The sequence below is a fragment of the Dipodomys spectabilis genome, unplaced genomic scaffold (genome assembly GCF_019054845.1).
Source record: "Dipodomys spectabilis isolate Male_0828 unplaced genomic scaffold, ASM1905484v1 ptg000098l, whole genome shotgun sequence".
Taxonomy (NCBI): domain Eukaryota; kingdom Metazoa; phylum Chordata; class Mammalia; order Rodentia; family Heteromyidae; genus Dipodomys; species Dipodomys spectabilis.
Genome location: NW_024870775.1, coordinates 8,848,694 through 8,864,630, shown reverse-complemented (window position 1 = coordinate 8,864,630; position 15,937 = coordinate 8,848,694). Strand labels below are relative to the sequence as shown.

Sequence of the window (15,937 nt, the reverse complement as noted above, 5' to 3'; positions counted from 1 at the left end):
CATTTAAGCTCGAGGCTAGTACTGTACCACTTGAGATGTAGCTCCATTTCTGTTTTTTTGCTGCTTAATCGGGGATGAGTCTCATGGATTTTCCTTCTCAGTCTGGCTTTGAACCTTCACCTCAGCCACCTAAGTGTCCATGAGACTCTTTTCTCCAGTTAACCACCAGAAAACAGAAGTGGCTTGTGGGTTCAAGTGGTAGAATACTCACCTTGAGCTGAAGAGCTCAGGGGCAGTGTCCAGGCCCAGAGTTCAAGCCCCATGAGCGACAAAAAAGAGAGAGAGAGAGAGAGAGGAAAAAGAAAGAAAGGAAGGGAGAAAGGGAGAAAGAAAGAAAGGAAGGAAGGAAGGGAGAAAGAAAGAAAAGCAGAATGAACATGCCAGGCCATGAGTTCAAGCCCTGGCACCAGAATAACAACAAAAATATTTTCCTCAGGTTGACACAGTGCTTAGTCAGTGTCTGAAAATCATGTGCTTCTGGCAACTTCTCTTTCCACTCTGTTCTTCTAAACCTCCAAACACAAATATAACACCTGTAGGGTTTTGTTTTGTTTTGCTGTCAGTTGTGGGCTTGAACTCTGGGCCTGGGCACTGTCCCTGAGCTCCTCAGCTCAAGAAAAGTGCTCTACCACTTGAGCCACAGTGCTACTTTTGGTTTTCTGGTGATTAGAGTCTCACGAACTTTCCTGCCCATGCTGGCTTTGAACAGCAATCCTCAGATCTCAGCTACTCAGTGCTCAGCTCCACCTGTAGTTTTTAATCACCATAGAAGAAGACACTGTTTAAGTCTAAAACAAGACTGAAAAGGACTGTATCATCTTTGATATGTCGGCGGGGGGCGGGGGGGGGGGAGGAAGAGAGCCTTCTTAGCATTCCTAAACCACCCAGGGGCCCTGGAACTGGAACTGTGGTATCAGATTTTTTTGTTGATTTTTTACCATTGCAAGATCAGTTGTCAGGATCAACCATCTTTTATACCATGATCTCTTTGGAAATGGGATACAAGACTCCATAGCTGCTTTTAGAGTGAGCCCATGTCACAGGATGCTGGATCATAGTGATTTGCTGACCAAGAGAAATTTTGCAAATGAAGATTGAAAAAAAAAGAAATGTAACAAGCAGTTTTAGTACAAAAGAAGGACTGCATGAATTGTGTAAATCATACCTGAAGGAAATCTGTATTGTAGAGAATACCAAAATAGCCAGGTGATGGTGGTTCCATGCCTGTAATCCCAGCTACCCAGGAGGCTGAGATCTGAAGATCAAGCTTCAAAGCCAGCCTGGGCAGAAAAAAAAGCTGCAAGATTTTCGTCTCCAATTAACCAGCAAGAAACTGGAAGTAGGGGCATGGCTCAAGGGGTAAAGTGCCAGACTTCAGCAAAACAGCTAAGCAACAGTGCAAGGCCGTGTGTCCAAACCCCCCAAAATTATAGGTTAGGGCTCAAATGGTGGAGTATCTACCTAGCAAGCACAATTCTGAATTCAAAACTCAGTACTGAAACTAAAAAAAACCTATTCAGTAATATGAAATAGCTGGAATGATGGCAGCAACATATTAAAAAGTCCCCATAATTTATAGATGAAAATGCCACAGTGAAAATATGGGATGCTTTGGGGATCCAGCAGTATATAGAGGCAAGTGCCCTTTATTTCCCAGACTCAAAGGCAAATCTATTAATAAAATTCCTTCCTGGCAGCTGTCTCCTGGTACAGATTCAAGGAAATGTGCATTCAAAGGCAAGAAAAAGAAATCTTATCCACAAAGCTGCAGTTACACCCTGGTGCAAGGTCACCCAGAACGGATGCAATTCCTTAAGAGGGGCAAGGGAGTGTAAAGAGAGAAAAGGTCTTGGTGCTATCACCTCACTGGGCCAGCAGAAAAAGAGGAGTTGGCAAAGCAGGCCAAGTTCATATGGTCAAAGATGTAAGAGAGCCAGGCACTAGTGGCTTACACCTGTAATCCCTGCCATGCAGGAGGCTGAGATCTGAGGATAATGGTTTGAAGTCAGCTGGGGCAGAAACGTCCCCATGAGACTCATATCCAATTAACTAGAAGTGGTGCTAACCTTGAGCAAAAAGAGCTCAGGACAGTGTCAAAGCCCTGGGTTCAAGCCCCATGACAGAGAGGGGTGCAGGGCTGGGGGGGGGGGGGAAGGGCAGAATAAGGCAAGAGGAGCATCTTGGGAGCTAGAAAGAGAGGTGACATGGGCTCTGATCTCTCCAAGGAGCCAAGAACAACAGTGAAGTCAAGGGGTGGAGCCTGGAATAAGCCACATGCAGAAAGATTGGCAGGTCCCCCACCCAATCCTTGCTCCAGTGATGATTACAGACCAGCCCACTAGATGCTGACAACTCTACTTAAAGCTAACTTGACCTTTGGGGAAAGCCATGAGTGTCAGGAATGGGAAGGTCAACTTCAAAATGGGACTCTTGGGCTGGGAATGAGGCTTAGTGGTAGAATGCTTGCCTAGCATGCATGAAGTCCTGGGTTTGATTCCTCAATACCACATAAAACAGAAAAACCCAGAGTGGTGCTGTGGCTCAAGTGGTAGAGTGCTAGCCTTGAGCAAAAGATGCTCAGGGACATTGTCCAGTCCCTGAGTTCAAGCCCCAGGACTGGAAAAAAAAAATGGGACCCTTACACTCCCCAATACCTCATCTGGCACTGGAGACTGAATCCAAGGCCTTGTGCTTGCAAGGCAAGTGCTCTACCACTTACACCCTGATTTTTTAGTTTATTTACCAAATATGGCCCCATGCTTTTGCACAAGATGACATCAAACTACAATACTCCTTCCTCCATGTGCCAAGTAGCTGGGATTATGGACATGCATCACCATGTCTAGCTCACTGTATTTCTTTATATTGGCCTGTTTTATCCCAGGAAATATTGGGGAAGGTATGCAAAGACAGACAAAGCAAGAGAAAATCTTTTCTTTTTGGTGGTCATGGGCTTGAACTCTGGGTTTGGGCATTGTCCCTCAGCTCTTCAGCTCAAGGCAAGCACTCTACCACTTGAGTCACAGCACCACTTCCAGTTTTCTGGAGATAAGAATCTCATGGACTTTCCTGCCCAGACTGGCTTTGAACTGGGATCCTCAGATCTTAGCTTCCTGAGTAGCTAGGATTACAGGTGTGAGCCACCGATGCCTGGCTGAGGAAATTCTTAAAGTGAGTAGGAAGGAAAAGAATAGAAAAACAGCAAGGCAAAGCCAGGTGTTCCATCAAGAAGTGTGGTGCTAGAGGCTGACACAAAGACTCCCAGACCAGCACTATAAGTAGGTGACAAAGGAAATTTGATCATGGGAAACCATGGAGATTGAAGTCTTGTTATAGCAACTCGCCTTATGAGGCTGACTAATACACAGCCAAGATGTTGGTGAAAGCCAGAGTGGCCCAATGCCAACCATCAAGCCTGCTCTCAAAATGCCACTGTCAAAATGCCATTTATCAACCTCAGTTCAGTCATATGGATAGACAATCATCTGATCCAATTCATTCTCCACTCTAGGCTATCATACCTCCTCCTTGGTCTGTCATCCAAGGTTGGGGGAGGACACAGGACAAACACATACAGAGACTTTATACAGGTGTGTATGACCTCAAGATATGAATTTCAGCTTGGACTCTGTCTCCTCACTCCAGAAAGGCTGGATCTGTTGTGTAGGTTGAGCAGGAGAGGACATCTGGATTTCCTAATAAATCTCTGTCTGCTCTCATTTGCTCTCCTTCATGGAGGCCTCTTAACCCCATACCCTCTCAACACATCCTAAATGGAAAGTCAGCCCTGTGCAGATGTTAAGTTCACTGTGGCAGCCCATTTGTCTACTAGAGCCTCCTTGACAGAATATCAAGCCTGAGGAGCTCCAAACACAGAAACTTATTCTTTCATAGTTTGCGGCCACTGGTCTGAGATCAAAGTGTCAGAATGTTCATTTCTTCTAAGGCCTCTTTCATGTCTTGTAGTCAGAAGTCTTCTTTGTGGTCCATGTGAGTTTCTCCTCTTATAAGAATATCATCTGTTCAGGCCCACAACCAGACCACCCCCCCCCCCAAAAAAAAGAAAAAAGTGGTAGAGCACTAGCCTTAGCTGAAGAGCTTAAGGACAGCACCCAGGCCCAGAGTTTAAGCCCCACAACTGACAAAAAAAAAAAAGAATTCTGTTGTTTGGGGCTGGGAAGGTGGCTTCAGTGGTAGAGCGCTTGCCTTGCATGCATGAAGCCCTGGGTTCGATTCCTCAGAACCCCATAAGAAAAAAGAAAAAAGCGGGAAGTGGTGCTGTGGCTCAAGTGGTAGAGCACTAACCTTGAGCTGAAGAGCTGAGGGACAGTGCCCAGGCCCAGAGTTCAGGCCCCATGACCAGACCTCCCCCCCCAAAAAAAAAACAAAAAACCATCTGTAAGCCAGGCCCTAGTGGCTCACACCTGTAATTCTAGCTACTCAGGAGGCTGAGTTCTGAGAACTGCAGTTTGAAGCCCGCCCAGGCAGAAAACTCCATGAGACTCTTATCTCCAATAAACTACTCAGAAAAAGCCCAAAGTGGAACTGTGGCTCAAGTGGTAGAATGCTAGCTAGCCTTGAGCACAAAGAGGCTCAGAGTTCAAGCCCCATGACTGACAAAAAAGGAAGGGAAGGGAAGGAAAAGGACAGGAAGGGAAGAAGGAAGGAAAGAGAGAGAGAGAGAAAGAGAGGAAGGAAGGAAGAAAGAGAGAGAGAAAGAGAGAGCGAGCTGGGCGCCGGTGACTCACGCCTGTAATCCTAGCTACTCAGGAGGTTGAGATCTGAGGATTGCGGTTCGAGGTTCAAAGTCAGCCCAGGCAGGAAAGTCCGTGAAACTCTTATCTCCAATAAGCCACCAGAAAACTATAGCTCAAGTAGTGGAGTGCTAGCCTTGAGCTGAAGAGCTGAGGGACAGCACCCCAGCCCAGAGTTCAAGCACCATGACTGAAAGAGGAAGGAAGGAAGGAAGAAAGAAAGGAAGGAAGGAATACCATCTGGCTGGGCACAGGTGGTTCACACCTGTAATCCTAGCTACTCATGAGACCAAGATCTGAGGATCAAGGCTCAAAGCCAACACAAGGAGAAAAGTTTGAGAGTTGTTTTTTGTTGTTGTTGTTTTGGTCAGTCATGGGCTTGAACTCTGGGCCTGGAAGCTGTCCCTGTGCTCTTCAGCTCAAGGCAAGCGCTCTACTGCTTGAGCCATAGCACCACTTCCGGTTTTTGAGTTTATTGGAGATAAGAGTCTCCTGGACTTTCCTGCCCAGCTGGCTTTGAGCCTCGATCCTCAGATCTCAGCCTCCTGAGTAGCTAGGATTACAGGCGTGAGCCACTGGCACCCGGCTAAGTTTGAGACTTTTATCTCCAATTAACCAGCAGAACGCAGTACTCATGGCTTGAGAGAGTGAGAAAGCTGAGTAAGAGTGTGAAGTCCTAAGTTCAAGCTGCAGTCCTGACACAAACACAAAAACAGAATACCATCTGAAGTCCCTTTCACAGTCCACTGACACTATTAAGGATAGACTGCAGGAAGCACAGGAAACCCAGTGAGGAAGATCATTTGATGATGACTTGAAATGGGACCTCTTTTTTTTTTTTGGCGGGGGGGGGGGGGGGGGGGGGGGGGGTCTGGTCATGGGGCCTGAACTCTGGGCCTGGGCACTGTCCCTCGGCTCTTCAGCTCAAGGCTAGCACTCTACCACTTGAGCCACAGTGCCACTTCTGGATTTTTTCTTTTTGCTTATGTGGTGCTGAGGAATTGAACCCAGGGCCTCAGGCATGCAAGGCAAGCACTCTACCACTGAGCCACCTTCCCAGCCCCTCCCCTTTTGTTTTTGGTTGGTCGTGGGGCTTGAACTCTGACTCTGGGCTTGGGTACTGTCCCTCAGCTCTTCAGCTCAAGGCAAGCGCTCTACCGCTTGAGCTACAGCGCCACTTCTGGTTTTCTCATAGTTTATTGGAGATAAGAGTCTCACGGACTTTCCTGCCCAGGCTGGCTTTGAACCCCGATCCTCAGATCTCAGCCTCCTGAGTAGCTAGGATTACAGGCGTGAGCCACCGGCACTCAGATGAAATGGGAGCTTCTGATGATTTGAAAGTAGAGGATGGAGTCTAGGATTTGCTGAAGCTTAAATCTAAGATGTAAAGTAGAGAGAGAGGGAGAGAGGCCTGAGGTGGTAGCCCAATGATAGCACTTTCCTAGCACACACAAGACCATGGGTTCCACCCCTACACCACAAATGTGAAATGAGTAGAACAGTAATAAGAACAGAATAGAAAACATGGTTGAAAATAGAATAGAATGAATAGAGAATAAAATAGGAGGACAGAATAGGATAGTAGAATAGAAAGAATAGAATATGTTAAGCTGGGCTGGGAAGATGGCTCAGTGGTAGAGCGCTTGCCTTGCATGCCTGAGGCCCTGGGTTCGATTCCTTAGCACCACATAAGCAAAAAAGAAAAATACTGGAAGTGGTGCTGGGGCTCAAGTGGTAGAGCACTAACCTTGAGCTGAAGAGCTGAGGGACACCGCCCAGGCCCAGAGTCAGGCCCCACGACCGGCCCCAAAAACAAACAAACAAACAAAAAACAAAAAAAAAAGAATATGCTAAGCTGGGTGCTGGTGGCTCACCCCTGTAATCCTAGCTACTCAGGAGGCTGAGATCTGAGGATTATACTTCAAAGCCAGCCCAGGCAGGAAAGTCCATGAGATTCTTATCACCAATAAACTACTCAGAAAAAACAGGAAGTGCAGCTGTGGCTCAAATGGTAGAGCACTAGTCTTTTCTTTTCTTTTCTTTTTTGCCAGTCCTGGGGCTTGAACTCTGGGCCTGGGCTCTGACCTGAAGATTTTTGCTCAAGGCTAGCACTCTACTACGTGAGCCACAGCACCACTTCCAGTTTTTTCTGTTTGTGTGGTACTGAGGAATTGAACCCAGGGCTTCATGCATGGTAGGCAAGCATTCCACCCTAGAGCCACATTCCCAGCCCTAGAGCACTAATCTTGAGCACAAAAATGCTCAGGGACAATACTCATGACCTGAGTTCAATCCCCAGGACCCAGCGAGAAAACAACAACAACAACAACAACAAAAAATATTTCAAGAATGCCAATCTTGGGGGATGGGTAGTTGTGGAGGTAGGAGGGAAGGGATGGTAGGGGGAAAACAAAAGGAGGAGACAACAGTGCTCAATAGGAAAAGTACTCATTACCTTGCTCATGTAACTGTAACCCCTCTGTACAGCATTTTTACAATAAAAAATGTACAAAAAAAGAGTGCTAATTTTCCACAGTGCCCCTCAACAGGCTGCAAGGGTTTGTTTTTCCACACCCGCAGATAACCCTGCTGATCCACCACTCTCCCTCTATCAGGTGGTGAGAAGATGGAACATGTAGGATGGGGAAGGTAGTCCGAGCAGGTATGAAGCAATGCCTCTCTTCTACAGTGAATAGAAAGAGCACAGGATACAAGAGTCCCCCTGAAGGCTGACAGGCAGCTGGGTTCAGTCTTCAGTACCACGAAAATATATAAGCTAAAATTAGATCTACATGCTTGAGAAAAATGAAGAGCATGAATGAGCATCCAGAGGAGCAGGTTAGGGATCCACAGAGCAGTGACACCCAGCCCTTCCTCTCAGCATGAACTGCGTTCTTGTTCACCATCTTCACTCTCTTAAGCCAGCCCCTCTTTCTGGGTTTTATGGAACTTCTACCCTGTAGGATGGCTGAGTCCCTCATTTGCCACTGAAGGATCAACTTTCATTGTCAGCCCTTCCTGGGTTGGAGGCTAGGGATTGGGGCTGAAAACTCCAGCCATATAATCATCTAGTTGGTTACCCTGGCAACAACCCCTGCAGCTCTCCAAGAGCCCACCAAGAGTCAGAGTCAGCTCATAAGGACAAAAGATGCTCCTATAACTCAGGAAATTCCAAGGGAGTTAAGAGTTGTCTCTACTCAGGAAATTTACACAGATCTTGTGTCAGAATCCAGGATTGAGATCAACGTGTGTGTGTGTGTGTGTGTGTGTGTGTGTGTGTGTGTGTGTGTGTGTGTGTGTGTTTGTCTCTCTGTATGCATGCGCACACATGTGCACACATACACACCAGTACTGGGACTTGAATTTAGGGCCTGGACACTGTACATCACTACTGAGACTTGAATTTAGGACCTGGACACTGTCCCTTAGAATTTTTCACTCAAGTCTGGCAACAACTTGAGCCACAGTTCCACTTCTGGCTTTGATGGTTAATGGAGATAAGAGTCTCAGGATTCCTAGAAATACTTTTGCCTTACTTAGAAATACGATAATTTTTGTATAACAAAAGGGTCGAAGGGTTTTCTAATTTAAATAAAGTTACCTGAATTTCAAAAAAAAAAAAAAAAGAGTCTCAGAAATGTATTCTAGCACCAGTGGCTTACGCCTATAATCCTAGTTACTCAGGAGGCTGAGATCTGAGAATCACAGCTCAAAGCCAGCCCAGGTAGGAAGGTTCGTGAGACTCTTATCTCCAATAAACCACCAGAAAACCATAAGTGGCACTGTGGCTCAAGTGGTAGAGCGCTAACCTTGAGCTGAAGAGCTGAGGGACAGAGCCCAGGCCCAGAGTTCAAGCCTCACAACAGACAAAAAAAATAAGAAAAGAAAAATTAAAAATAATGAAAAACAAAAAATGTGAGGTGCTGGAAGGTGGCTCAGTGGTAGAGCGCTTACCTTGCATGCATGAGGCCCTGGGTTCGATTCCTCAGCACCACATAAGCAAAAAGAAAAAAGCCCGGAAGTGGCGCTGTGGCTCAAGTGGTAGAGAGCTAGCCTTGAGCTGAAGAGCTGAGGGACAGTGCCCTGGCCCAGAGTTCAGGCCCCACGACCAGACCAAAAAAAAAGAGAATGTGAGTTCTTAAATTCAAGCCCCAGTACCAGCTCAACCAAAAGGGGGGAAAAAGTATCAGAAACTTTCCTGCTCTGGTTGTCTGCAAACTGTGATCCTCAGATCTCAATTAATGTATTTCTTATTATTTTACAGCAGCAGATCAAATACTACTTCATAGTAAGGTGTGGTGGTACATGATTATAATCCCATCACTCAAAGACTTCAGTGGGAGACTCAAGAATTTGAAGCCAACCTGGACTACACAGTGAAATATTGTCTCAAAAGCAAAAAAAGCCCAGGAGCCAGAGGCTCATACCTGTAATCCTAGCTACTCAGGAGGCTAGAGGCTGAGATCTGAGAATTGTGGTTTGAAGCCAGCACAGGCAGCAAAGTCTGTGACTCTATTATCTCCAATTAACTTACCAAAAAAGCCAGAAGAGGAATGGTGGCTCAAGTAGTAGAGCAGTAGCATTGAGCATAAAATCTGAGGACAGTGCCCAGGCCCTGAGTTGAAGCTGTGCATACATGTGTGCATACACACACACACACACACACACACACACACACACACACACACACACACACACACACACACACGGAAAGAAAAAATACTCCCTTAGCTGCTGACGGACTCATGTGACCCTGGATTAGTCTCTTACTCCCTCCAAAGGTCTACTTATTCATCTGAAAACTAAGACAAACAACTCAGTTGGTTGAAATGATTGTGACAATTGAATGAGGATAAGAAATATATGAAAACCGATAGAAGAATGAGGTCTGGCTCTACAACCCTTACTTTTCCCAGGCTCTTGAGCTATAAGTTTCGAAATTTTTCCCTCAAGGAATTCAAGTTTTAAAAAAATCAACTTTGGCTGGGTGCAGTGGTACATGTCTATAATCCCAGCTACTTAGGAGGTATCTAACAGGAACAGATATGTAAATATGCTCACAAGTGTATTTTAGCTTAATAAGATTTTTTGGGTTTTTTGTTGTTTGAGTTTTTTTTTGTTTTTTGTTTTGCCAGTCCTGGGGCTTGAACTCAGGGCCAGGGCACTGTCCCTGAGCATCTTTTGCTCAAGGCTAGCACTCTACCACTTGAGTCACAGCACCACTTGTGGCATTTTCTGTTTATATGGAACTGAGGACTCGAACCCAGGGCTTCATGACTGGTAGACAAGCACTCTACCACTAAGCCACATTCCCAGCCCTAGGATTTGGTTTTTTCCCATTTTCTTCCTCAATCTCCTATCTCTCTGCTTCCCGTTCCATTCCTATGTGAAGGACATAAAAAATGTCTTTAGAGCTCAAGTAAGGTCATCATGATTTTCTCCCTATCTTACTAATCAGAAGAGTAACAGGACATTCAAGACAGCAAGGAATATAACTCTGGAGACTAACACCAGCCCATTAGAAATTAAGGACGCCCAAGGCCACTAACTGTTTGGCCCAGAATAATGCCTTAGCACACACATCCAGAAGCCCTAGCCTGTGGAATTGCCTAGAATCGCTCACACACACTAGAACTGTGTTGAGAGCTGTGTAAGCAGTTCTCATTTTTGACTGGCAAAATGAGTAAGCCTTTATTTCCTGTTCTCCAAAAACTTGATCTCATTATTTGTAAAGTAGCACTGAGTTCAGGGGACTGAATTTCCAGTAACAGCTGGACATAAGAGGATCAAGGTTCCAGAATGGCCTGCACAAAAAACATGTGACCCTTCCTAAAAACCAAAATTTTGATGGGGTGGCTCACACCTGTAATACTAGCTACTCAGAAGGCTGAAATGTTAGGAGTGCAGTTCCAAGCCAGACAGGACAGAAATGTCCATGAGATTCAAATCTCTAACTAGTAAAAAAAAAAGAAAATCTGGAAATGGCCGAGAGCTGGTGGCTCACACCTGTAATTCTAGCTACTCAAGAGGCTGAGCTCTGAGGATCAGAGTTCAAAGCCAGCCCTGGCAAGAAAAGGCCATGAGATTCTTATCTTCAATAAACAACTCAGAAAAAGCCACAAGTGGTACTGTGGCTCAAGTGGTAGAGCACTAGCTTTGAGCACAAAGAGGCTCAGGGACAGCACCCAAGCCCTGAGTTCAAGCTCCAGTACTGGCATACATGCTTACATTTGCATGCACACACACAGAAACAGACACACACACACACACAAATTGAGATAGTAGTGTTCCTTCTCTATCTGGACCTAATTTTCCCAATTGTGGTCATCTTACATATGGTACATTTGTCACCAAGAGTGATCTATTTTTGTAAATTTATTTTTTTCCTGTTGTGGGGCTTGAACTCGGCACTGTCCAGCACCACTTCTGGTTTTCTGATGGTTAATTGGAGATAAGAGTCTCAGGGACTTTCCTGCTTGGACTGGCTTCGAACCTCGATTCTCAGATCTCAGGCTCCTGTACTCAGGATTACACACTTGGGATTACAGGTGTGAGACACTGATCCGTGGTACCCAGCTTAACCTATTATTATTTTTTTTTTTTTGTCGGTCCTGGGGCTTGAACTCTGGGTCTGGACACTGTCCCTGAGCTCTTCAGCTTGAGGCAAGCGCTTTACCACTTGAGCCACAGCATCACTTCCAGTTTTCTGGCAGTTAATTGGAGATGAATCTCAACAGACTTTCCTGACCAGGCTGGCTTTGACCCATGATCCTCAGATCTCAGCCTCCTGAGTAGCTAGGATTACAGGCGTGCGCCACGGCACCCAGCTATTAGTTACTATTTTAGAGTCTGTTGCCATTTGTTTATAAAATGTCCCCAAAGGCTATGTTTACTGAAGGCCCCACTGGTAGTTGCTGCTGAAAGGAGATTAGATTGTGAAGGCGCAAACTCATCAATGGAGTTCATCAATGGATTGGCCCAGTGTTATGTTCATCACTAAGTGGAGTATTGGGAGGCGGGGCCTGTTGGAGGCAGTTGGTCACTGGTCCCATTGAACCAAAAGCTACTTTCTGCCCACAAGTAGCCCTACTGAGTCTGCTCCCCCTCACCCCCACCCCCCTGCCAAGCCCCTGGGCTTCATGGGTGGAAAAGCCCAGTAAATCTCCACTTCCAGCTCAGGAATGGCTGCTTGCCCCCTAAGACCATGCAGTGGGGGCCAATAAGCCTGGGTCTTGGCCAAGCTGCTCAGCATCCCACTGGTCTACCTGGTAACAGGGGCCTGACAGGGGCCCTTCTCAGGTTACTCGGAGGATCACTTTGCCTTAGAAACTCCAGCTGTCCCCTTGGGTGCACCAGTAACTGATGCCAGGGCCCTGAGCAGCCAGAGCCCACAAAAAGCAAGTGTCCCTGTGCGTTCCTAGAGCGCTGTGCTTTGTCATTTGTGACCACAACAATTATCAGCGTGGAAGGTGAGCAAATGCGGGGAGTGGGTCTACCACCCCACGATCCGGGATGGGGTCTCTAAGATGCCTCCACTCATATCCTGAGATAACCTAGTCAGCCTTGAGATGGTGCAGGAGGACAGAACAGCCAGTCTCTGGGCTCTGGGTAAATAGGAGAGAGCTTGGGTCCATCTGCAGAGTTGGGAGAAACATCAAAGGGCATGCCCTGGTTTTCAGAAGCCCTAGGGAACTGCTGGCAGCCTCTTAGGTCCCATGGGGACCCTCAGGATGGTTGTAGAGGTTTTAAGGATGTATGTTCTGGCCTTTGCCAGGCAGCCCTGCCACCCAATGTTAAGTGTGCGTTTGGAGGGGGGTGGGGACCCCAGTTTCAGCATCTACTCAGCCTTTCTCTATGGGACCTCTCTGGACTGAGGTTTGAGGGGTGGGAGGAAACACTATTCTAAGAGGGAGTGGCCCCTGCCATTCCACAGAGGGGTAACCTTGGATCAAGACCCTCCTGTCTTCAGATGCCGGCATTCTACTGTCTGGAACTGGAGAAATTTGTAAAGCTTCTTCCTGGGGTCTGCATGAGCTCCAGGCCTCTTCATGTGGGGCTGTGAAGGAGAATTTGAACAGCTATGTAAATATGAACAGATATATAAATTCAAACAGGTAAATAAGAAGAGGGTTGAAGGTTTAGGGAAGAGTAAGGAGAGGGCCATGAAAACTTCATGTACCATGGAAACCAGACAGTAAAACAGCATGGAAGACCTTAAGGAATGGACATTTGCCTTTGGCTTACCAAGAAAATAACTGTCTTAAAATGACAAAAGTCCGGGGCTGGGAAGGTGGCTCAGTGGTAGAGTGCTTGCCTTGCATGCATGAGGCCCTGGGTTCGATTCCTCAGCACCACATAAGCAAAAAGAGAAAAGCCGGAAGTGGCGATGTGGCTCAAGTGGTAGAGCGCTAGCCTTGAGCTGAAGAGCTGAGGGACAGCGCTCAGGCCCAGAGTTCAGGCCCACGACCAGACCCAAAAAAATTAAAAAAATAAAATAAAATAAATGATAAAAGTCCAGGATAGTGCACAGTAGTGCTTATCTGTAATCCCAGCTATGTGAAGGATTGCACAGTTGCACTGACAACCAATCTGAAAAATAATCCAAACACAAGGGCAGGAAGTGTGGCCCAAGTGGTTGAGCAACTGCCAGGCCCCAAGTACAAATCCCAAAACCCTATAAAAGTAAAGTCCAACTCGAAGGAAAATATGAATGATGTCTTCAGAAACCCTTGTCTTGGTCATTGGTGACCACAGGGTACTGGGAGCAGTCTCAGCGATCCTCGGCCCCCTAACCTATTTTTGGAGACAAGGTCTCACTAGTAGTCCTGGCTGGCCTCAAGTTCACGACGCTCTAGCCTCAGCCTCTGCAATACTGGGATTACAGACAGGAACCACCATTCCAGGATTCCTCTGCCCACCAGAAACCCCTCCACCCCCGCCCCCCCCCCCCCCCCCCCCCGCCCATCCTACCTTTCCCCCTCTAATCACATTCTTCTGAACTGTCTCCTCACCATTCCTCCATCTGGACTTAGGGCCAGACAGGTAGGACTCAAACCGAACAGGCTGTTGAATGGGGAAGGGGAAAAGCATAGACAGGCGGACAGAGAGTCAGAAGGAGGAGGAGGCAGGGAGATGTAGAGGCCCAGACCAGCACGTGTCCTGGGGCCTCCAAGGACAGGATCACAAGAAACCCCGTTCTTTCCCACTCCAGTCACATCGCCGTCACGGCTGCAATGCCAGCCACCAACCAGGGCTGGCCGGAGGACTTCGGCTTCCGGCTGGGCGGCTCCGGCCCCTGCTTCGTCCTGGAGGTGGCCGAGGGGAGCAGCGCGCACGCCGGGGGGCTGCGGCCCGGGGACCAGATCCTGGAGGTGGAGGGGATGGCCGTGGGGGGCCTGAGCCGCGAGCGCCTGGTGCGCCTGGCACGGCGTTGTCCCCGGGTGCCACCCAGCCTGGGTGTGCTCCCGGGCCCCGAGGGTGGCCCTGCTGCCCTGACTACAGCCTTGCGGGCCGCTCGCCCAGGCCGCGGCCTGGCCCTGGGCCGCGAGCTGCTGCGCCTGGCCGGCCGCCAGCGCCCTGACGCCGCGGTGCATCGAGAGCGCAGGCGCAAGGCCCAGGAGTTCAGCCGCAAGGTGGGGCGTGAGGGGCGTGGTCAGAGGGTGCGAGCGGGCTGCAGGTGGGGCTGATTGGCGGAAGGGTAACACGGGGGGCGGGATCTTTGATGAGTGGGCGGGGCTAGGACTAAGCCCACTTCTGGAGACGGATTGTAATAGAATGAGGCTCAAGCTTCAGGATTCTGTACCTAATTTTCTGATTTCTGTTCATCTGTTCGAATGGGGTTTTATGACCCCCCCCCCTCGTTTTTGTGTGCCCATCCAGGACCTGGACACTGTCCCTGAGCTTTTTATTCTCAAGGCTGGCACTCTACCACTTGAGCCATACCCCTACCTCTACCTTTTTGGTAGTTAATGGAAGATAAGAGTCTCATGGTCTTTCTTGCCTGGGCTAGCTTTGAACTTTGATCATCAGTTCTCAGTGCCCAGCCATGACTAGGCAATTTTAATTCTTCGACTGTCCTCCACAGAAAGGGAACTTCCCAGTCCTGTCCTTGACAGGGCCTGGCCTAGAAATCCTGTTTGAGTTTGGTTATTGAAAAAAAAAAAAAGTCTCCTAGCCCACTGTCCAAATGCCAAATCTCCAGCCTCCTCCAATGTCCAAGTTTGGTACACTCCTTACTCCTTCTGAAATGACTATTTAAGAGTTTCTCCATGCTATAACCTAGGACAGACCCCTCTCAGCTTATACCCCTGAGCATATACTGTAAGCATCCCTCTGAGATACATTCTCCATGCACACAGAACTCGCTTCTAATTTCCTTGCATCACTAATATCCAGCGAATCCAAAGTTGTGATTTTTGTATAATGGAGTTGCCTCCTGCCTGTCTTAGTGTGTAGTTTAGGGGTAGAGAGCAATTGATTATGTTGTGCCAAGACCATGGACTCCATTCACAGTGCTGAAAACACAAAAATGAGTGACTTTCTTCCTATACCCAGAAGAGGTTCTGCTGAATCAAATCAGCATTGTAATGCCTTTGTGCTTTTTATTTTAAAATGGCAGTCATAGGGCTTGAACTCTGGGCCTAAGCGCTGTCCCTCCTCTCTTCAGCTCAAGGCAAGCACTCTACCACTTGAGCCATGGCACCACTTCCAGATTTCTGTTGATTTATTGGAGATAAGAGTCTCACAGACTTTCCTGCCCAGGCTGGCTTTGAACCGCGATCCTCAGATCTCAGCCTCCTGAGTAGCTAGGATTACAGGCATGAGCACCGGCACTCAGCTGCCTTTGCACTTATATTTCACCTACACAAAATCCTCTAGAAGGGCTGGGAAGGTGGCTCAGTGGTAGAGTGCTTGCTTTGCATGCATGAGGCCCTGGGTTCAATTCCTCAGCACCACATAAGCAGAAAAAGCCAAAAGTGGCACTGTGGCTCAAGTGGTAGAGAGCTAGCCTTGAGTTGAAGAGCTGAGGGACAGAGCCCAGGCCCAGAGTTCATGCCCCACAACCGACAAAGAAAAAAAAATCCTCTAGAAGTCCAGACCACTTTCTAGAGCCACTGATACCCAGATGAGATCTCAGCACTTCCTCGTCTTAACAGGGAAACCTCCAGATTTCCCAAAGGAAC

General features: G+C 47.7%; 1 protein-coding gene across 2 annotated transcripts in view; it reads left to right on the top strand.

The window, feature by feature from the left end:
• Nucleotides 1-13,987: 13,987 nt before the first annotated feature.
• The window catches only part of LOC122113766 (Grid2 interacting protein), a 39,013-nt gene continuing 37,063 nt past the window's right edge, over nt 13,988-15,937 (top strand). For both annotated transcript variants that reach the window (XM_042686846.1, XM_042686845.1), the window contains exon 1: nt 13,988-14,386. In XM_042686846.1, coding sequence (XP_042542780.1) covers nt 13,988-14,386 — 399 coding nt within the window. The remainder of the gene's footprint in view (nt 14,387-15,937) is intronic.